General features: G+C 43.0%; 2 protein-coding genes across 7 annotated transcripts in view; one reads left to right on the top strand and one right to left on the bottom strand.

Annotated features, from left to right (window-relative positions):
* The first annotated feature begins 319 nt into the window (after positions 1-319).
* On the top strand, positions 320-6,355 carry EIF4A3 (eukaryotic translation initiation factor 4A3). Its single transcript, XM_017818827.1, has 10 exons — positions 320-466; positions 1,432-1,494; positions 1,952-2,084; positions 2,810-2,890; positions 3,190-3,331; positions 4,023-4,161; positions 4,641-4,756; positions 5,620-5,727; positions 5,814-5,941; positions 6,158-6,355. Exons 1-10 carry the CDS (start codon positions 335-337, stop codon positions 6,172-6,174), a joined length of 1,059 nt encoding a protein of 352 aa, XP_017674316.1. The 5' UTR covers positions 320-334; the 3' UTR covers positions 6,175-6,355.
* A 2,658-nt stretch (positions 6,356-9,013) lies between these two features.
* ATL2 (atlastin GTPase 2) overlaps positions 9,014-22,689 on the bottom strand; it is a 48,276-nt gene continuing 34,600 nt past the window's right edge. For 2 of the 6 annotated variants that reach the window (XM_017818822.1, XM_017818826.1), the window contains exons 6-14: positions 21,258-21,314; positions 20,163-20,255; positions 19,779-19,917; positions 18,837-18,964; positions 16,646-16,702; positions 15,355-15,426; positions 12,379-12,810; positions 10,925-10,939; positions 10,318-10,825 (exon numbers count right to left, since the gene is read on the bottom strand). In XM_017818822.1, the coding sequence (XP_017674311.1) occupies positions 10,718-10,825; positions 10,925-10,939; positions 12,379-12,810; positions 15,355-15,426; positions 16,646-16,702; positions 18,837-18,964; positions 19,779-19,917; positions 20,163-20,255; positions 21,258-21,314 (1,101 nt within the window). In that variant the 3' untranslated portion in view covers positions 10,318-10,717. The other 4 variants (XM_017818821.1, XM_017818824.1, XM_017818820.1 and 1 more) reach the window with 3 other exon arrangements.

Genomic DNA, 22,689 nt, shown 5'->3' with positions numbered 1-22,689 from the left:
AGAAGGATATGCATGCCACTGAAAAAAATCTATTGTAGGTCACTAGTGGGAATTATTAGCCTTCAAAATTGTATTGGCTTATCTGTTGTTCGCTTGAAAAGAAAAAAAAACTATATGTATGAGAGATTACAGGAAGTTAAAATGTGGTCTGATAAGGAGTAGGCATGCCAGAGCTGGGGACCCTGCAATGGAGTGTTCTGTCCCTGGTATTGCAGATCTCAAAGCTGCTTGACAGCAGATCATGCTGTGATCACAACAAGCCTTTGTCAAATACACTGTTGCCACTATTGAGTTCTTTGCAATGGAGGAGTGGCAAAGAGCCGAGGGGTGGAATATGTCAAAGTTGCCTGTGTTGTTTGTCCAGACATCCAGAGTATTCACCAAACATCTGTTTTTCAGGTCACAGTCAGGAACAGGGAAGACAGCAACATTCTCCATCTCTGTTCTGCAGTGCCTGGACATACAGGTAATTTCACAGCATGTGCTAGAAAATATTTTTTACTAAATCAATAGTCTTGATCATAAAAACCATTTTTTGTTTGGAATTAATAAATGAAGCCTTACATTGAAATCTTTTAATTATGGGCGGTGAACCTCAGACAAAATTCTGATTCTACTCTGTAACAGTTTAACTGTTAAAACCAGTCTGGCAAAATAAGTTCAGATAATGTCTTGTAATTATAAAGTTGGGTTTAACAGACTATTTCACCTATTAGAGGGCTAAGTTAATCTCTTAGTAAGCAGAATTGTCTTCAGACAGTCCTGTAGCATTATCAGCCTGTCTGAACAATTGCCACACATTGCACAGAATCAAACCCAGATTTTTGACTGACAAATGTTTGCTTTTGTTGTGGTCAGGGGTATCATGTCCATGCTTTTTAAGTATTAACTTGAATGTGTAGATGCTATTGAATAAAATGATGTTTTTCTGTAGGCTGGTATCCTCTTAAAGCTTGGATTGTTACTCATTTGTTGCTGCCTGGGGACATAAATGTGAAGGTTGTATGTTCTAAATGCAAAGATCAGCTTTTGCTTCATTTCTGTAATGTGCTCATAATATTTTTCAAAGTTGACACTTTAAAACATTGTCTTGGAATCCTTGTGCAATGCAAGGTGCTTATCTGAACCAAACGTACAAAACTGAAGGGTTTTAAATTTGTTTCTACTTTGCAAGAAAAGTAGACACTTTTTTTGGTCAGAAATTGTGTTGGAATGAAAAATAAGTTCTTAAAGAACTGCTTAAATGCTTTCTTGTCAAAAGTAACTTAAAAGAGGCTGTTGCTGTGTAAATGCTCTATTTGAAAGCCACTCTCTAGGCATACTGAGCCTTAATTCAGCTGTGACATTTCAGAGTGTTGTGGGACCCATAATCTTTTACACTTGGCTCTATGGCCTGTGATTAACTTCCATGTCATCATTTGTTTTAATCAGGTTCGTGAGACCCAGGCATTGATCTTGGCACCCACTCGAGAGCTAGCTGTGCAGATTCAGAAGGTAAGAGCATTTAAATCCCTGCCTGTAAAGCACTGGCAAGGCCTGAGGCCAGTGCTCTGGTGTTTCCCCAGCAGAGCTCAAAGCACAGCTTCCACTGTTTCTTCCACTGTTTCTTTCTGTTCCTGAAAGAGCTGTTTTGCTCATCTGCATTGTATCCATTACTGCTTGCATGACCGTGTTGGTTGGCAGCCTAAGGTTGTACACAGTCCTAACCGAATTTTTAAGGACAACACTTTTAAAGCAGCTGTGATCCCTGGGGAACTGGGTCCCCAGTGTTTGAAGACCTGCTGTTGTTAAGGTTTGGGTAACACACACAAAAAATCCCTCCAACTCCTTGTGCTTACATCTCTTTAAAAAACCCACGTGGCTGTGGTTTGGCTGTGCAGACCTGCATCTCTTCACAAATGCAAACTTAGAAGAGCTCAGGTAATTAAACCTTTGCATTATATCAACACAGGGGCTTCTTGCTCTGGGGGACTACATGAATGTCCAGTGTCATGCCTGCATCGGAGGGACCAACGTGGGGGAAGACATCCGAAAACTGGATTATGGGCAGCACGTTGTTGCTGGCACTCCAGGCCGTGTGTTCGGTAAGGAAGTTTGGGAGGCTGCATCACCTCTAGCTTCAGAGCTGAGTTGAGTCATTGGAACCTCCTTAGCTTCTGGGTGCTTTGATTTTAAATAGCATGGAAATTACATTTATCGTGACACCGTTAATGTAATATTAACGTGAAGTGGAACAAGGTAACAACTTGCTGTAGTAATACCTGGAAAAGGCTAGAGAGAAATCAGTAGGGAGGATAGTATTTTCATTTTTTCTTTTTATGTTTTGTTTTTCATTGATGAAGTGTGTCTTTATATGGTGGCATAGAAAAAAAGAATATTTTTTAAGGAGAAAATACTACAATCCTAGAAAATACTTAAGTATCTTCAAGGGGACAGGAGCCGGGTGTACTTGATTGCCAAAGTTAGTCCACATATTCTGTGTACTGGTTGTTGCTCCCCCTTTGTGAAGTCAGGTACACTTGCAGCCGGTACCTTCTGGTTTCATTGCATGAAGATTTTAAAATTTACTATTAGTGGCAGTGTTGGCCTTCAAGCTCACATCTTCTGGGTCTCTGAGAAGCGGACAGCCCTGGCTTACACAGGCACCTGTCGCTGGGAGAACACAGAGCTAGTCCCCGCACGTGGAAAAAAAAAAAAAGCAGAGGAAGAGCCTGTCCCTGCTGCACCAAAGTGCCCTGACAGAGGCTGGGAGCAGTGTAGGCTCACCTGCTTTCAGAGCTTTTTCACCTTACAAAGTGAAATCTTACAGATATGATTCGTCGTCGAAGTTTAAGAACTCGTGCCATCAAAATGCTAGTTTTGGATGAAGCAGATGAAATGCTCAATAAAGGTAAAACATTTGTCTCCTTTTTACTTGCCTTCTCTTCACCTCTTTGAGATTCCAGGGTGTCCCAGCTGGCAGGCCCACTTCTAAAAATTGCTTTTTCCAAAGTTAGACAATTATAGTTAATTGTAGGCTGTAATGGGTTAAACTGCATAATATGCCTTGTCTGATGATACTGATTAATGTATCAATGTTCATCTCATAGCATAGACCCAGTACTGAATCCCATATCAAATTGTGAAAGAGGAGAATATTTGGGAGAAAGATGTGCTAAACTGTTTTGTGTGACTTGATTTGCACTGCAGGCTTTAAGGAGCAGATTTATGACGTGTACAGATACCTGCCTCCAGCTACACAGGTGGTTCTAATCAGTGCCACTTTGCCTCATGAAATTCTGGAAATGACCAACAAATTCATGACAGACCCCATTCGCATCTTGGTGAAACGGTGAGTGAGTTTCCTTGGAAAAAACAGGAATTCTTTGAGTTAGTGCAGCCCTGAGCATTTCACAGTATTAACTGATTATAATATATAGAGAGTCCCTCACCATTACCTGAGTGTTTGCAGTCATGCTCATGTCTTGTTTTCCAGCAGAGGCTGGCTTATCACTCTTGATTTTATCCTTGTCCAGTTTTGTGTGCTGCTGCTCGGCCTGGCTGCCCCCTTATCCTCCCCATGGATAGCAGTCTCTTCTTGTGGAAATCCATCTTTCACACTTATCCAATTCCTGTGCTGCCCAAAGGATTTTTGTAGCCTCCTCCGTCAATTTCCTATTATATAGCAGGCCATAAAAACCTTTAGCTCCGTGTTGCCTGATCTCTTCTACTGCCCCATTTAGTACATTCAAGCTTCTTGAGACTTCCCTCAGTCTCTTGTCAAGAAGCTTGAATGTAAAACAATGAGAACAGAAATTGAAGCTGTCTGTCTAGAGCAGAGCAGTTCTAGTCTCTCTTGAATGGGTCATATTCAAGGCCCTTCTTAGAGCAGAGTTCTCCAAGGACTTTCTAGAACAACTCAGACCTGTGCATGGACCCAGCAACCCACAGCACTCAGGGCAGAGGTGTGATCTCCGATGGAGCACATCCTTCTACCTGCTTTGCATGTATTCACCTGCTTGTGGTGGTGTTCTTCCCTACAGTGATGAGTTGACCCTTGAAGGAATCAAGCAGTTTTTCGTGGCTGTGGAGAGGGAAGAATGGAAGTTTGACACCTTGTGTGACCTCTACGACACACTGACAATCACCCAGGCTGTCATCTTTTGTAACACCAAGAGAAAGGTACAGCAGCCATCAGAGGGAGGCATGTTACTTTCTGAGGGTGACTCAGACAATGCTGGGTTAGTTAAGAGGTCTGGTTGCCTCTCTATTTGGAAATAATTCAGTAAGAGCACAGATTAAACATTTGTCTTTGGGATGTGCCTAACTTAAACAACAGGGTTAGAGGCAGAGCTGATACAGCTGACAGGAATTGCCTTTTTAGAGAACTAGGTAAGAATGTGCTTATTCTAATAGCTTGTAATTCCTGAAACAAAACCACACTTTCTGAATAAATGCTCTTACTTCCTTTCAGGGCTTGTGGAGCCCTGTATCATATAGCCAGTGCTTTCTAAGGATTATTCACTTCTGTTAGTTTAAGAATGCCTGGTGAAGTGTCTCTCGGTCCTTACCAGCAACATCTCTGCAAATATTCTCTGAACACAACTGATGTGTTTGGCTGTCCCGAGCAGAGAGTTCACCTGGGCTGTTTGTGTTCACAGGTCGACTGGCTCACAGAGAAGATGAGAGAAGCCAACTTCACAGTTTCATCCATGCATGGGGACATGCCACAGAAGGAGAGAGAGTCCATCATGAAAGAGTTTAGATCTGGTGCAAGGTGGGGTCTAGTGGTTAGGGTGCAGCACTTTCACCGCTGCGACCCGGGTTCGATTCCCAGCCCCCCGGGCAGATGGAGCTCGTCAGCCCTGTGTGGCAATCCATCTAAGAGAAGGTCACTCTAAACAAAAACCTACGTTCTGAGACCCTCACTGCCACTGTCCAAGCTTGCTCGGCCCCGGCAGATGAACCTCAGGATTAAAGGGTGGGCTCAGTTCAGCGCACGCTGTGTCTCACCTAAAAAATCCACTGCGCAGGCTCGAAGGGTTAATGACCTTTCCCAAATCTTCGCTCGCGAAGACTGGCCATTATTATTATTATTATTATTGCTTTACAGCATTGCTACCTCAGAGTGGGGTTTCTTTAGTGTGTGAAGAGGAGACCTATAGTACCTCTCCTCTCAGAAAGATTTGTTCAGCTCAAATTAGGAAGAGCTCTGATTTCCATCTCTCCCCCTGTGGTGTTGCAGGGTTGGGAGATTACCACTTTCCTAGGAGGGATGCTCGTACTTCTAGGTGTAAAATTAGTCGGTTCTGTTTTGCCGAAGACATTGGGAGTTGCTGCATTTAAAATAAGGAAAAAATATTTGTGTTCTGTCCTCTGTATTTTAAATTGTTGGGAGCATTAGTCCTTCTAAAAGGTACTGTTGTTATTCCTTCTGCGTTGGCACTGCCTTCACTGAAGTTTGGTGATAGGCCGTGAGACACCTTTCCATGCAGCAAAAGTGTAGACACTGCTGGTGTGCTGTGGGCAAGGACAAGCACACAATAGCAGGGAATGCCCTGTGCTGGAGACTGAGGGTTCTCAGCTCTCACCCCTTTCGCAGTTGGGTAGAACAGTCCTAATTGTCCCTTCTCTTCGCAGCCGAGTCCTTATTTCGACAGATGTTTGGGCCAGAGGCCTGGATGTGCCCCAGGTGTCCCTGATCATTAACTACGACTTGCCCAACAACAGAGAACTCTACATACACAGGTACATTGAGCCTTTGCAGGGGGGAGTGCTTCTGGGTGACTCTTACCCAAGGTGGCTCCATTCCCTCTCTCCATCTGCCTCCACAGAATTGGCCGGTCAGGCAGGTACGGCCGGAAAGGTGTCGCCATCAACTTTGTGAAGAACGACGACATTCGCATCCTGCGGGACATCGAGCAGTACTACTCCACCCAGATAGACGAGATGCCCATGAATGGTGAGTGCAGCCTGCCCCAGCCAGGCTGTTACCCTGCTGCTTCTGAAAAGAAAGGCCAGATACTTTGTTTTGCCACATGCCTCTTTCCCAAGCCCAACCCATCTTGGCTTCCCCTGGGAAGAACCTGGGAGCAGCAGTAGGTGTGCTGTACTGCTGGGCTGTGGCTCTCAGCACACCTGGTGCATACTTTAATTCTTCCATTTTTTCTCATTTCAGTTGCTGATCTTATCTGAAGGTCCGTGCTCAACAGGAAGCTGTACCATTCGGTACCCTCCATAATTCTGTTTTGGACCCATATTCTTTTACCATATTCCTGGTCATATGTTCTTGAGTTGAGCTGCACTTGGGAACTTGTGTAAATATTGTCTTTACTCCCACCCATGTTTTTCAATTAAAAATTAAATTTTACCATAACCTATGCTTAATTACTTTAACCCAGAATAGTAACAGGCAGGGAGTGTTCAGATACTGCCATACTTGGCTGGCACAATCAAAAAACACATTGGACACTCCGCATATCTTGGTTCATAACATACAGGGCTTCCTGTGTTCCACCCTTTCGTTATTGTTGTGCCAGGCTACCTGATGTACTTTTTAGTTTCCGTAACTCTTAAGGATCAGCCACCTACTTGAAAAATCTGTGGTCTAGCCTTAGCCTGCTCTAGGAGAACTGGGTTATAAGATAGCCAGAAATTTCCTGCTCTTTATCTCTTTCTGGAGCCAGAAATCACTGCACTGGTTGCTCTAGATTAGGGTTTCCCCTCCCAAGGAACTTGGGCAGGTACTTCCTGAAGTGACAGAACACATATCCAGTGTTGTTGCCTTCTCCACCTCTTTTGGCTGCTGTAGCTTGTTACATCTTCCCAGTCATCTCTCCTCCTCTGTCTCCCTGTGGCATTATGCTGTACTTTGCTAGCTGTAGTATCTTCCACGTAGCTTTCCTTCCTTGCTCTGCTGTATCTCTTTTCTGAGGCAGGAGTTGGCCAGAGCTATACTGCAGGCATGGGGTAAATTACCATGTTCTGCTCTATGCTTTTGCTGTTAAATTGGTCTTTTTGCTTGCTCAGGGAGGACAGGGGCAGCAAGGCTGAATACACCACAGAATTGGAACAGCTCTCAGAACTCCTTTCCTGAGTAGTAGCAGAGTAGCCTGGGATAGAGAAAACAAGCATCTGTCATTTCCTTTATGCCCCCATGTATTCTGCTAAGGAAGTTTCTTAGTTCCCTTGTACCCCCTCTGTGCACAATCCTGTTGCCCAATGGAGGTGAGGCCACTCCAGCTTCATGCCCCCATGTGCAACCAGCAGCAGGGCTGAGCCAGCATTCCCATGCATGTGCTCATGCCATTCATACAGGTCAAGGTTCAGCACTGGCACAACAGCACCAACACCGACATCCTGCTCCTCTCCAGCTGATCAGAACGATGGTCTGTCAGTGGGAAATACATACACAGGCTCTGGATCCCTCCAGTTACTGGGCAAAGAGGCTCAGTTCATCCAGTATCCAGTCTCTGGATCACTAGTCTGCTCCTGTGACTGGCACATGGACATGGCCCAAAGCTGTGCTTCAGTTGCTAGTTCAGCCTACCCTTGCACACACCCCCTGTGAACACCCTTCAGCAGCTGGTCTCCACACACAAGTCTATACCATAATTGGTCCTTGGAGCCTCTTTTGCATCCCACAGAGGGAGGCCAACAAATACAAATGGATCCCAGTTAAACCCCAGACCCTCTAAGTTAGCCCAGATCTCCTCGTCCCTCAAGTTGCCTCAGGAAAAAACAAATGTGTATCCGGCCTAGATTTAGAATTGCTTCAATACCTGACTCCCAGGCCCCTTGCGCTACTTGGTGGCTAAATCCAGCTTGCTGTTCACAGAGCAACACACCACCTCACTCTTCCATTGCTGGCACTTGGACCTCTGTGCACATAAGCACATAGAATGGAGTCCCTTCTGCCAGGAGAGGTAAGAAATGGAGTTAACAGACAAGAACACACACCAGCAACCTGTCGCCACATGACCAGCCCCTTTTATCCCCTAAATCAACTTCCCACACTTGCTCAAAAGTCATCTTGACCCCTTCCTTTTCCCATCTTTGGTCCCTCCCACAAAAACTGAGGGGATTTTGAATTCATTCTGCAACTTGTTAGCACAGTGTTCATGAAGCCTCCCCCCACATACCCTGTTTCAGTTCTCTACTAGAAGGAAAAAGTGCAGCTAAAGCCTTCCAGCTTATTGTCCATATTCTGGAAAGTTCTTTTGCCATCACTGCAGGGCAAGCAGGGCAGAGCACAGCCTCAGATCTGAAGAGCACCCTCCTGGAGAACACAAGCAGCAAGGGCAAGCACGGCCTCTCCAAGCCCCCTGTGTGACTCAATCATTTGACTAAGACATTAATCACCAAAGCATTGGCTTGTTTGAATAACAGTATTTAATCTGTACAGTTTGAAAGAAAGTATCATAAAATGCGACATTCCTACCTCATCTTCAGCATCTTTCACCTGGAGCTGAGCCCTCATCTCCAGAGGGCAGGTAACCACCACTCCCCAGCAGTTCTTTGCAGTGCAAAAGTCACAGTGCAATTGCTTTAGTCCTAGACAGATGATTTCCCTCACTCGAGAGAGAGGAGACTGATGAAGCTCAAATGTTGATGAAAATTGTTACCATTCAGGAATGCAAAAAATCCCAGCTATTGCACAGAGCCATTTCCAGCTGAAACTACAGCAGTTAATTATTTAGCTGCCTTTACACTCCACACAGTTGATACTGATTTAGCCAAGAATGAAAATAAAGCCAGTAACAAGATTTCAGTGATACAGTTGTTGGAGGGCAGAATCTGACAAGCAACTCCTCAAGTCAAGCGTGCTTTAGAATAGCAGAGGTTTCCTACGCAGGGAGGGGGTATGATCTAGACAGATGTCATCTTCCAGAGACAAGCATGTGAGAAACATCAGCTTCAATAGAAAGCTATGAAGTACAATAGACAATTTGTTCATATAATTGTCAGGATAAGTATTTGACATAGTTTATGTAGTAGAATACATACTTGAACATCTTTTAAAAATAAGCACAGATTTCATTTCATATATACACAACTGATTTTAATCATGTACTGAAAATAAATTACAGGAAATAACTTTAAAATGCAACAGAAGACAAGAGTTTCACAACAAACATTCCCACTGATTTTCCCAAGGGGGTGAGAGATTGCAGTGCTCAAGGCAGGTAAATATCACAAATATATCAAAAAACTTCAAATTGTTGATGCATTCACACATTTACATGAGCCACAAACATTCCTTTACAGGAACTGCACTTAGCTACCACAGAACCAGGTTTTGCCATAAACTACAAAACTTTGATACAAAATTGTATTTATATATTTATATTTCATATACATGCCCTATCTGTGATTTCTTAAAAAATAAAAACTAAACACACTGTACAGACAATCCTAACTCATTGCTTGGTAGCTGTAGGCAACATTTTTGGATGGAATTTCTCCCCCAGTAGAATTAATGGCAATATTATATACATGAAGGCTAAACTGCAGAAAAAGACAGCTCAGTTCCAATATGCACCTCCCTCGGGACCAGGTCTGCGAGTTCAAGGCAAGACATGCTCTGCTCTGACCCACTGCCTCCCTTACACACCAATCCTGCCATCAGCAGCGTGAGGAATCAACACATGCATCTGTGTAACACTGGTATAAAAGGCAATAAAGCAAGATATGTATTGTAATGTAGTGGGTGCTCTAATGGCTCCACCGACTGGATACACAGAAACACTTGTAGAGGTGGCGAGGGGATGGTGCAGAGCTGGGTACATTTGGTGAGAGCACACCTTGTGTGGGTCTGATCACGACACTTCCCTGAAATCAGCTCCTGCAGAGGACAGATTCCCCCTGTAAGCCAGAGACTGCGTAGACTCAAAACACTGGGGGAAGATCCCCTCTTCCTCACCCCCAAACACACACATACACAGTTCACCGGGCCTATATGTAAAACTGACACCCTCCCTCCCACCCCCGGCGGCCTCCACGGCACCAGTTTGTCTGAGAAGCTGAGCACTGACAAACTTACTCTTCCCTGGTGATGGCAGCAATCTGTGAAGCCAATCACACTAAACTACTTCTACAGTTGATTGTAAACTTTGGTTTATTTTTATTTATTTTTTATTATTGAGTTCTCATGGTACAGCAAGCATGTCTAGGATGAGAGGGTAGAGTTGAAGAGGAGACGAACTGTCAGTCTGTCTTTAGTCTGGCATGGTGAGCCACCTGCTCGGTCAGGCCTGCTTTGATAGAGTTTTTTACAGACTGTCTCATATGATCCTCCATCAAATTATCACTCATGGGCTTCAACACCTGTGGAATGAGAAATGTGCAAAAGAAACAAGAAAATGAGGTAACCAAGGAAAAGAAAATATAAAACCATATAAAGAGATGAGACTTGAAATAATGAAAAAACTTAGAATGATGAAGTCTGACACAAAGTGGCATGAACTGAAAGAGAAATGAGTTTTGCTGCTAGAGTAATGAGGTTAAAGCAGTCACATGCTATTGACACAAGTGATACCCCTCCTACATAGCAGTATTTCACTGAATTCAAACCACTTTACAGTTCCTAGAAGATGGATGTGCAATTCCATACCCCATATGCAGCATCAGTCTGGTATGGTTACAGCATTTATGCAGACCGGCCCAGACGGTCCAGCTTATTGTCCTATATGTGTAAGTGTGAACACTTCAGATACAGAAAGAAAGTTAAAAATACTGGCTAGTTTTTCTTCTTGTTATTGTTGGATGAGAGTCGCTGTCGCGGCACTGATGTAAGAGCACGACGAATCGTTCGGCGTCTAAGGACTTCAAAGAGTTTGGAAAACACCTAAAACACGAATTCAGCTGTTAGGAAAAATGGCTCTTAAAACACAGCAGAAAGTCAATCAAGTTCAGAAAAAAAACCTGATTGCCAGTAACTGCTCACCTTCCTGGGATTCCTCTGAAGCAAGGAGGGAAAAGAAAAGCAGAGATTCAGAAAAATCAATAGCAAGAACATGGTATCTAATCAGAGCGGCTTAGGCAGGACCTGCAGTGCTTTACATATTGTTGGCAATGTGCAGCTGTAACAGCAACACCAGCGAGCTCTTTTGGAGATCACCTTCCTCCAGACCACAAATAGCATGCTCCTGTCAGCATAAGCCAAGTCTTCCCCCTTCCAGGGAAGGTAACAGTCAAATCAAGCCTTATGTGCTCTGGGTAACCTGCAGCAGCAGCTGCACTCAGCAAGTATTACACATAAAACTGACACCTTCCACTTTTCTTGAAGTGCTCTTCAGCCCCAAGCTCCAAAGCAAGGAGCTACAGTAGTACTGGAGAGCCTCAGTTTTAATCACTACTTAGGGGTGTCGCTCAAGGTTTAGTACTCTGATGCTCAGTTCCCTCCCACTATTAAAGATAGACTTTTTCTGCTGCAGTGTAACTCACAACCTTACTGGGAACCCCACTGGGTTGCTCAGACAGGTCTAGCATAGCACTGCCTAGGATGAACCTTGAACACGGGAATTTTTCAGCTGTAGAAGCATCTGTACAGAAGGTTCCAGTTAGTTATTTGCTCATGCCTCATAGGACACACTCAAATGTCATCCCAGATAAGCTCAGTGAGGCCTTTATTTCCAGTAACAGCACCAAAGTGTTTCCCTTCTACTGGCACTGGACACAGCTAGTCAAAATGCTCCAGAAACTACTTACAAGAGTTGGACAGGAATTCTCTACATTGGCCTTAGTGGCACAGCTGTGTCAAATGAATTCAGGCAGTAAAATCTCACTGCAGAAAGTTTTCTGCTCCAGCTCTGGTGCTATTAGACTCATGTCTTTTCTTTCAGGACTTTGTCTGTTAGGCATTGCTTGCGATCAGCAGTTGCACCCACTGAAGTTGTCACAGACAACACAAATCTTCCTGAAGGAAGAAACCTGCTGTAGCCCCCTTGCGGCAGCTGCTGCGAGTCATCACCCAGCCACTTCTCTCCAAGGACTAGTCAGCCCTTCAGCATCACATCAGGTGAGGAGGGCAGTGTTTTGCCTTTCCCATTTCTTGCACCATCTGAGATATTTTATCCACCACATCTATAGTTTATCTATACCTTTAAAAACAGAATTCCTTGCTCTGAAAAAGTAAGAGTCCCTCCACTCTACCATCCAAGCACCTACTAAGGCCTTAAAGTGACACTTCTTTTATAAGATCCTAACCTTGTTTAACATTCTTTGTGTGTGGCATCTCCTCCTGAAGAGAGCAGTCACACTTCTGAGCAGAATTCCCTTTTGGCAGCACTAGCATTCTCCATTAGGCCTAGACCAGCTTTTTACTCACAGCACTAAACAGAAACTGTTTGGTATGTCTGCTCAAGAAAGGAAGATTTTGCAATAAAAACAGATACCAACCTGTTCCCATATAGCTTCAGCAATCTGATCGATGGCTGTTCCAACTTCTCTGAATTCCCCAGAGTACTTAACGTATGCCCACGTACAAAACGATATAAGAGCCATCCCCAGCACGAGATTACACAGGGTAGCTATGGAGTTCATACCGAGGAACCCAGTCAGTCCTGAGATTATATACATGGCAAACATGACTGCAAATAGAGTGGCAGGGGTACGAGCAGCATAAAAGATGTTTTTGCCATCGTTGTGCTTCACAAAGTTTGCATAGATCTCATCGATTTCCACTTCAAGTTGTTCCTGGTAGCGCCGACAGAACTCCTCCCCTCCCATCTTCTTCACGGAGCGGAACTGCCTGATAGCAGTCTCTCTGAAATCCTGGTGCTTCCGCTCGAGGTCCGATGGGGCAATGTAAGGCTTATCTCCCCCACAAATCTGTTGGAGTAATCAGAGATCAGAGAATCACACCCTTGGTATCTTCCGCTGTACAGAAAGCAAAGCTCCCCTTCTCTCTGCCCTTCTCCCAGGCCAGCACCAGACTGCCCCCAGCAGCTCTCTTGGCTCTGTAAGCTCATAGCCTGTCTAGTGAAGCAGCTAAAGGTACTTTGCACCCTAGCACAGCAGGAACCTTACCTGTCCAACCACACATAGAGCTATAGCACATGACTGAACTCATACTTTCACTGTTCCAAGCCCAGAAGGATAGGACAACGGCCACATGCACATTCCCACTACGAAAAAGTGAAATAAAGGAGCACCAAGGGGTAGAGAAAACTTGACTTGAGGAAGGTTTAGGACTACTCTGAAGGCCACAAGCCATCTTTTTACTCCTGGTCACCCATCTCAGTGAGAGAGTCAGTGCAGAACTCGGACAAACAGGTAGATTCTGCCCACTCAACAAGTGTATTCCTGTTTATTGCTGCACTAGTAGGCTCCAAGGAATTTAGCAGGGGATACAAATTAACAAGAATTAGCTGCTGCCATCACTAGCCTATTCTTCCCTAGGTTGTCCTCTCTGCTTGATTCTGATCAACTTGTGCGAGTACATCCCTGCTTAGGGGACAAGACCAGGGACTCAAATGGATATGTGATGTGGACACCACCATCTTCCTCTCCCTGAATCAGCACGGGTATGAAAATGGTTAGACTCCGAGGACTTATACTCTGTTTACCCAGGCCATCGGACACACATATGGCAGATCAGCTCCAGCTCCTCCAGACCCTCACAGTTAGACTGTGTCTAAGAACTGGTAATTCTTTTTTCCACATAATGTCAAACAACAGCCTTCCCTTTCCTGCCTCAAAGTACTGCTTGTCATCTCGTGTCCTGAGTGCAGCAACAACTTTAACTTTCTGCTGCTGATATCCTTTCAGCAGTATACACAAGATCACTTTCTCAGAGTGATCCCTACCTCTCCACTCTCTACCTCATTAGATGCATGGCTTCACTGACAAGCTCCTTCAAGGCGAACATCACTGTCGAGACCCTGACACTTCCACTCTGCCCTTTGCTCAAGTTTAACAAGCACTTCTCTGATTTTTCCCATATTGAAGTCCTCCACATCCAGGAAAACTCTCCAGAAAATGGCCATTAGTCTCATTCTTCAAAACAGTCTTTTCACATTGCCCAGAGTGTGTTAAACACCACAAGCTGCTGAGGGGTCAAGAGGGCACCACACAAATAACTGTCACTGTTTCCTTACACCGTGTGACTGCACCTGTTGTTCCTTACATTTCAGGCCATTAGGGGGACAGTATTTTGGTTATGCACACTCAGCAAAGGAGGGCTTTGGTTCATGAGGACAACTCAGAAGCTTCAATAAGAACTATCTTTACATAATCAAGTCTTAAATCCAAAGAGTTCCCACTTCTGTTCTTAAAAATAGAAGTTTCAGAGCTGTGTCACGTTAAGAACATCATATGAGACATCTGGATGAAAAATGATTCCAGACATTTGTGCATATCTCTATGGTGGTATAAAAATATACAGTACTGGGGAACATTACTATGGAAACAAAGTCTGTTTAAAAGAACATCTGTTCCTGTTTGTTCCCTGCTCCAAGTAAGAAACCTTACAACTACAGTATCTCAACAACCACTGAGATTCAAGGCAGGAAGGCAGACTCGACATTTATTATAAACAACACAATTACTATATCAAGACACTTTCCAAAATGGAAACAAAGGAGTCTCTCTAAACCAGAAGAATGTTCTCAAAACTGCCTGCTAACAACTGGAATTGGCTTGTCTGCCAGTAGCATTAGGTCTTACTCTAATTTCAAAATGGAAACCTACTTGAGTAATTAAGGCCAGAATTAACCTAGTTAATGGGGAGCTATGTTTGTAGCATGTTATCACATAAACTGTTTTTTTCTGGTTGTAGTTTCACAATAAGCACAGTCCTGTTAACCTTCACGAGATATGTAATTGTTTTCAGAATTTCCTATGATAAAACCTTGCATAATGCTATACTGAAGAATGAAATCCATCCAGTCATTCAGCTTAGAATAGTACAGTCACCATCTTCAAGAGCAGAAACAAGTAGGAAATTACATTTACATGTTTTTCAAACTAATTCTTGTATTTCAAGGGTTTTTTTAAAACTTCAGAATCATATTAATCCTTGCGTTTTACAGCTAATGAATGACCACAATTCAGAAGCATGAGACTACAGAAGTACAATTCTACCATTGTGCAACTCTGGCCCAACAAATATCTCCTCACCTGCTTGCCCACTGCATGCCACAGGATTTTAAGATGCCTGTCAAGAGCTGTAGAGGCAACTGACAGGTGGTATTTAGGAAATACATCCATTCCCACACCTCCCCAGCCTGAGAGATCGCACTCAGAGCAGAGTGCAGAAAACACACGAGCCCTGAGCTTCTCTCCTCAATTAACGTGCTCATAACCAGAGTGCAACATGAAAACCGAAGGCCTGTATTTGCACGTAGGTGTTTAGAAAAGGTTGTGTCCCCATACCTGCTCCATGCCTTTACTGTACAAGTCTTTCGCTCCTGCCACAGCAGCAAGATTGTTCGCCTCAGCCGTTGCCTGGAAAACATCGAGCACTGTGTCATCACACCATGGCCAGGCAGTTACAACGTCAACATACCCCTGCCCAACCTCCAGAGCTTCTGATGGCCAGGAAAAGGCCACACTAAAATAAGTGGCAATATACATCAAAACATATTACTGCCTAGGAGGATGTTTTCTTCAGCTTTCTAGTACACCTGCAAACCAACCCCAATTTGCTTGTACAGGTTTTTCATCATGAACAATCTCTTCTGAATGCTCTATTGTTAATAAGCACATAAGGGTCACATGTTAACCTGTGAGGAAAGAAGGAAGGTGGTATTATTTCTCCATTATATAGGTATGGTTCTGGTGTCAACTGTAAATGTCAATTTTGTTAGAATTTCAGGCTTATTTTCAACCTGTGTCACGTCAGGAACAATTACTGCAGTTAATGCTGCAAGATGTTATCCTCTGTATGTCCCAGATACATTTATGGCATGATAAGTACAGAAAATAATAGTAGCCTTTGTTTCATTGTGATGAGTTTTCTGAACTCCCCAAAAAGTCTAAAGATTTTGTTCCTTGAAGGACAAGAAAACACCCAGAAAGGTCAGGTCTTAGTGAAGTGACACAGGAAGCTTAAAAAAAACCCCAACAACCCCAGTCTTACAAACACAAAATGGTTAAAACTGACCATAAAGCCCACTCTTCGGTGAAAGTTCTTCATCCCAAACAATTCCAGGGTTCAAAACAGAGTTTTATACAATCATTTTGTTTTCAGATTGCTTTAAAGATGATTACATCCTCTTTGGATCAACTCAGAAAAGGAGCCTCAATGCAGTCATCCAATCTAACAAACCCAACACAGAGCGGTCCAACACTGTGAGACAGTGGCCAGAGCTACATTACTATAAAGCCTTCTCCACTTCATTTGCTCCATCTGACGCTAAATGCCCTCTGAATACAGCGTGAAAGATACCAACAAAACAGCAAGTTACAGGAAACTTGGGCTTAGAAACCAAAGCAGCTAAAAACCCCAGCCGACCAGATAGACCCCTGCTCCATTTGCCTGACAAAACAGAGGGAAGACACAAATGTGTACTCAAGCATTACAGTTCAGATGGCTCTCAAAGAACTTCAACAACTACAGCTGTGTGTGGGAGCTTCGGATCTGCAGCAGTCATGAACTTCAGTTGCAAAGAACTTACAAAGTACACATCATCTAATCAGATTATTTGAAAGAAAAATAAAATACCTGTAGCATAGATTTCGGATGAGGTAGCTCCTCTCCTTGATAGATTTTAATGTAAGCCTGATAGGGACAAAAAAAAAAAAGTTTCTTTTTCTAAACATTTATGGTTAAGGAGAATGAGAAATGAGGGATGATACAGAGACAGAGCTCAGATTATTTCTTTGTAATAATGCTACATATTAAATTATGTAAATGTCTTAGTAAGTCTAGCATTTTTTCCCCTTTACTTTCCTGCGCAGGAGACTGGTTCCCAGCAGGGCACCAGAGAAACCTGAGGAGACATAGCCACTGTCTCAAGAAGTGACAGGCTTGACAGCAGGTTTCTGCTTCCTCAAATACATAAGAAGGTCTTTGCTAAAAGCAGGGAATCTTCATCCATAACAAAAGAGTGGAGATGACTATCTCACACAGCCTTTCTGGCAAGAGCTCTGCCCAGTCCTGGGAGAACCAATACTTGTATTCCCCCATATGCCTTGCTCTATTGAAGTGTGGGAGGCAAAAAAGCAGATCAAAGCACTTAATGCAGACAGAGCTGAGCTACCAAAATACTTCCGGAAGCTAAGCAGGCAGCCTACCCCCTGTGCCGCACCCTACCCATCCTCAGATGTCCTTTCTTTTCCCAGGGTTTCAGAGGGCTGGAATGTCTACTCCAGCCCACAAGGTGGCCCATGGCACAACTTTTGGGAACAGGTAAGTGGGGCACAGCAGGCAGCAGTGGCCATTTCAGTGCTCTGGACAAGCTGTGCAAGTTACACCAACAAGGCCACTCAGCCCCTCAGAGGTTGGGCCATTACTCTTCCTCATGCTATTATTGTTTTACCCCCTGGCTTGTCTAACAGCCTCTGGCCTGAGGATCTTCTGCTATAAAGGAGGAGAGAACAAGGTTATCAGGGTCCCTATGTACTCAGTGCTCGAGGTTGTAGAACAACCTACAAAAACATATAGAGTTATACAGGACTCCGTTCCCTTGACACCCTCCTTGCTTCTGTAGCTATCTCCTCCAAGTAAAAGCCCGACAGTCTCCAACTCAGGCTTCACAACCTCAGCTTCAGATGCACAGTCCCAAGGGAGCAGCCCTCTTTAGTTACATAAGCATGGCATTTCTGCAGCACACCACAGGACTGCTCCCAGACTGGATACAGGATGTGAATCAAGCAGCTTTATTTTACACTCAGTTTTTAGGATGCATCCTTTCTAAACTGCTGCTGAATGCGCACTCCCTGCACCGTAATGATCAGGTCCTACTAGAGAAGAAATTGGAGCAAAAAGCAGCATGCAGCCACGTAAATAGAGAGACTGAAACTCTGAGCTCCAGTGTTGATTTTATGCTTGTCAGAACAGCCACCATTTCTACATCCCATATCATGCCTTTCCTTTAAACAAGTTGCTTCATTTAACAAGTGAAGTTAAAAGAGCTCTGGCCTCAGATTTCTTCCTTGTATAGCTCATTTCTTAGCATCAGCTTAACTGTTTTACCTTGAACACACATGCTCAAAAGCAGCAATGCAAAATTCATGTCTTCAGGAAACAGCGGCACTCATTCTTACCAAGCCAACTGTCTAAGTTATTCCAATTCAAAAAAGGCCACACACCCCAGACTAATTCCTGGTGATGTACGGATTACCTTATCACATTTCTGCTGGTGTCACCATGATACAAAAAAAGCTCAAGACTAACAGCTGTAAGTATCACACACAAATATTTCAGAGCAGTGGTGCTGCACATGCAAGTGTCTATAAAGCACCTTCTTTGTACGTTAAAAATCCAGAGGGGAGTATCTGAAATTATCACTGCATACCCAGCAGTTTAGGAGCTGGTTTTCTATCTGTAAAGCTACATCAGACCTACTCTAATATATCAAAAAAAAAGCAAGCAAGCAACATATCCAGACAAACTACGATTTCGAAGTAGCAAAAAATATCTAATAAAGCTCGAAGTACTTCAGCCTATTTACAAAGAGAGAAGAAAAAGAAACACCAACCCACAGTTCTGCCAATAGTAGCTTCCTAAAAGCTATTCTGTTAGGAAGTAGTGTGCCAGTTCTGGAAATTCAGAATAACGAAATGAAAATAAAAGTGAGCTGATCAGCAAGTGTCAGCCTAGATATCATATCTTCTCTGGGAACAACATGGCCTAAAATTAGAATACTGTCTTTTAAGCTATTAACAGAAATAATTAGTATGAGTTTGCTTACCTTGAAGTATTCTACAAGATCTCTACAGGTGACCTTGGATCCACTAATCTCTTTTTCTACCAAGTTTTCAGGGGCAAGCAGTAATGGTACCAGATTCCGCAGTTCATTCTTAAATTCCTCATCTATATCTAGTAAAATTCAATCAATTTCAGGAAAAAAGTGGTTAGTTTTCAATCTTATATTTCCTAAAGGAACACGATAACCCATGATCCTTCAAAATCCATAGCATCACAACCCTCAGTTGCATTTTTAAGGTATTTAAAGGCTTAAATACATAGTATAGCTTTAGTAAGTTCACTTGTTCTTATCTACCAATCTTAACTTCAGATAGAGAACAAGCTTCCATTGTCCTTGTAATATTTACAGTGCATTTCCCCAATTATGCCAACATCTTGTACAATAACCCCTCAGCACAGCAGTGGTTGGCACTCCACCATCACAACTCCTTTCATAGCCTTTACCGTTCTGATACATTCCCTCTGCATCAGTTGAAAGAATCCTGACTGCCTCTCCTACTGCAGTTGCAGAATCCTACAGCTCTTATTTTAGTCATTCTAGAGCCCACCTATGGTTTAGCAAGTTCTTAGAGAAAAGCCTTTCAGGAAAGTAAAATCTTTAATTTTGCAAATTCTCCCCCTGGAGCCCTTAGTTATCTTTGGAATCTTTATTTAATGACCTTGAAATATGTCTCAAATTATCAGATTACAATCAACAGCTAGACACAAAGATATCCATTCCCTCTGCCTGCTTAACTGCTTGATCTTTAAAGCACTAAAAGGAACATACAGTGCATATTTCTAGGTTCTGCAGTTTCACCTTTTAGCCTTATATTTTTCCAAGCAGGCATTTCAATAGCCAACCATTGCAGTGTTTAACTTCCATCAGAAAAGAAAACAAACTCAGTGATCTGAATCAAGAAACACAAAATGAAAAGCTTCCTACCATTCAATCTCCCATCAAAATTTGGATTTGTTGCAACTTTAAGACCAGGGTGGGGCAACAGGAAACACCCAAGATTACTGAAACAGGAGTGAATATGCTTCCTTACATTCTGTAGCTCTTCGTGTTGGTTTTGCTTTACCTGAAGGGAAACAAAAAGGCAGTAAGAACTGCTAGCAGTTTTACAGTACTGCAATTAAGACTCAATATCATCTTAAAAGCAGTTAAGAGCACAAAAGTGTAAGTTTTAATTCCTGAATCTAATAACGTCAACTTTGCACACAAATGGAAACATCACAAGTGCATTTTATGAGCACAATGAGCCAGCTCATCGTGCATCATTACCTTGACAGCAAGTTCAGACTAGGACTACTGGAGACAGCTCACCTGCAATCTTTTCTCTAGGAATTTTTTTCCTCCTTCCAAGCCATATGCATGTTCATAAGGATAACTCCAATCTCTAATTAAGAACATTAATGTCTGTAACAGGAAGAACAACAGCAGTGAATGGCTTGCATCGTTTCTAAGGTCAAAAACTCTATCACACAGGTAATTATTTTGTGTACTTGGCTGCTCTAAACATATTGTACATTACATGTAAGTATATTATATAAATAAGGGATTTTGTGTATTTGACTGCTCTAAATGAAGTAGCCTTGTAGTTCTGTGGTGCCAGCTTTTGCTTGTTAAAAAAAAACACCAACCAAACAAGAAACCCACGAATTCAGTCCCAATTGTCTCAAAAAGATAGCTTCCCTGTTTCACAGGTTTGCCTTTTGCTATTCCACAAGGATTGCACTGTACTCTCTCCCAGCAGCTGAAGACAGAAAACAAACCTTCACATCACTCTTGTATCCCACAAGAGGCTTTACAAAGAACGCATCTTGTCTGGGACAATCACACTTGGCAGACACAAGAGTCCTAAAATTCACCACTAACAGTATTTAACTTGTACCCTTATAGGTCAAGGAGGACACTTCAGGATGGAAGAGATCTCAGTCACTGGCTTCACGAAGCAACCTCAAACCCGTCTCTGGCCTTGCAAACAATCATTTTTGAGACTTTTAACACTGAAGCCAATAATGCTTCAAGCAAATGACATGCAACATGGCTTTCCTCAATGCCATTTCCTAGAGGCCACGAGACCTTTTTTTCAGAGCCACGTGGCACCAGCAATGACCAACCACACCTCAGAGTAATCAGTAAGAAAGCAGCACAAAATTTTTCTCCTTAACACCTGCACTTGACACTTTGATTCCTTTTACACCTTATAACTCAAGCACAAAGCTATGTTCACGCAAAATCTGATCCTCTTCAGCATTTTTTCCATTGTGTTTTTGCCAAACAATGTGGCAATAGTGAAGGAAAATCAGTCTTGCAGAGAACAGGCTAGCTTCAGCCCAACTAATTTATCTCCATAAATTATCCTGAGCTCATTTTCCACACATCCAACTGCTTAAGATCCATTTAACATAGAGTTACCTGAAACGGCTTTTGGTAAATTTCTTCCATAGCTAGTCTTCCATATTCTGTAAACAACTGAAAGAAAGAAGAGGGTAAGGGTGTCACATATAAAACACATTTTCCTATCGTAAAATATTATGTCACTAGAAAATAAAGCATTCAGTCTTAAATCCTATTATGGACTGATAATGGCTAATAAACCTCAATAATGAGTATACCAATCCTCAGTAAAATTCAGGTAGGACACATCATTTCCATTGGATTCGCAGTGCCATTCCATAACTGTCAACACACCGCAGCTCTAAGTGGGTGGCTTGTGGGCTATTTTCAGAGGAAAGCTGGTTGCATCTTTCAGCAAGCCAGCTTCCAACACTTCTTTCCTAGGCCAAGGACGTAAGCCTGTCTAACATTTGCCCCTTACTTCCCACAAAACATTTATTCCTGGAAATCCCAAGGAACTTGGCTAGAGCCAATGTATCAGACATTTAAATACAAGCCAAGTTCAGCAGCTTCTCAGATCTCTGCTTGAGCCCATGACCTTAACTGATAATTGTTCCTTCCCTCCAGTATAAAAGCAAGTGTCAGCTGTCTTCCTCTCATTGCTTTCACCATCTTTAATACCAGCAGCAGCAGCATTCTTCACTGGACTGAGCAGGCCAAACAACCCACAAGAACATGAATTATGGACTGTGCTGGCTGTTTCAGCAGAGTTGATCCATGCCAGCCTCCTTGGAGGTCAAGATGAAGGAAGCATACCAGAATTCTCTAGTACCTGGCAGCTGTTGTTCTGCTTTAAAACTAACTCCTGGAACATCTCAGATAAGTTTCACAGCTGAAGGGATGGTTCCCTCTGTGTTGATCATAAAAGCATCTGAGAATTTAAAAGACTGGTTTAACACAAATCAACTTCCAAGCCCTTGTCCACCCTGAGCAAAAGCAGCTGTAAAGTGGTCAAGTGCCCATATGAGACTGGCTTCTTTGACCCCAACTCCTTACCTTGTTCACTTCCCTGCTACATGAAAAAGGCAGTCGGAGACTAACAGTAATTCAGAATTATATAAATTGCTGTTACAACAGAAACTCAGAATTTCCTTCCCTCAGACCATGATTCCTAGCACAACTTTAAATGCATGGGTGTCCCCTACCCACTGCTTATATTTATCATCCTTTTTTTCTCTTCCTTCCCTCACATCTCACCCTCCAGTAAAGGGATTGCTCTATTCAGATTCCACTGAGGCTGTTAAAGGACCAAAGTCATAAGGAAAGCCTGGCTTTCAAATAATTATCTATGGATTTTTTTGTTTGCAGTGCTTGGTTGGGTTTTTCAGGGCTGTGAGGGGTGTTGGCCCAGTGATACAACCGTGTTAACTGAGAACAGCACCACAAGATTATGTTTAGTTAGTGCTCTTCTACTTCCAGCATTGGCAGCCAGTCTTTTGTAGCACTGAAG

Source organism: Lepidothrix coronata, unplaced genomic scaffold, assembly GCF_001604755.1.
Source record: "Lepidothrix coronata isolate B3197 unplaced genomic scaffold, Lepidothrix_coronata-1.0 Scaffold71, whole genome shotgun sequence".
NCBI classification, from domain to species: domain Eukaryota; kingdom Metazoa; phylum Chordata; class Aves; order Passeriformes; family Pipridae; genus Lepidothrix; species Lepidothrix coronata.
The sequence above is the reverse complement of the archived record's forward strand: the minus strand, read 5'-3'. Positions and strand labels throughout refer to the sequence as shown.

Coding starts and splice junctions, on each gene's coding strand:
- EIF4A3 (XM_017818827.1), top strand. CDS start 335: ATGTCAAAGTTGCCTGTGTTGTTTGTCCAGACATCCAGAGTATTCACC. Junction 1,495..1,951: donor TAGCTGTGCAGATTCAGAAG/GTAAGAGCATTT, acceptor ATATCAACACAG/GGGCTTCTTGCTCTGGGGGA. Junction 4,162..4,640: donor TTTGTAACACCAAGAGAAAG/GTACAGCAGCCA, acceptor TTGTGTTCACAG/GTCGACTGGCTCACAGAGAA.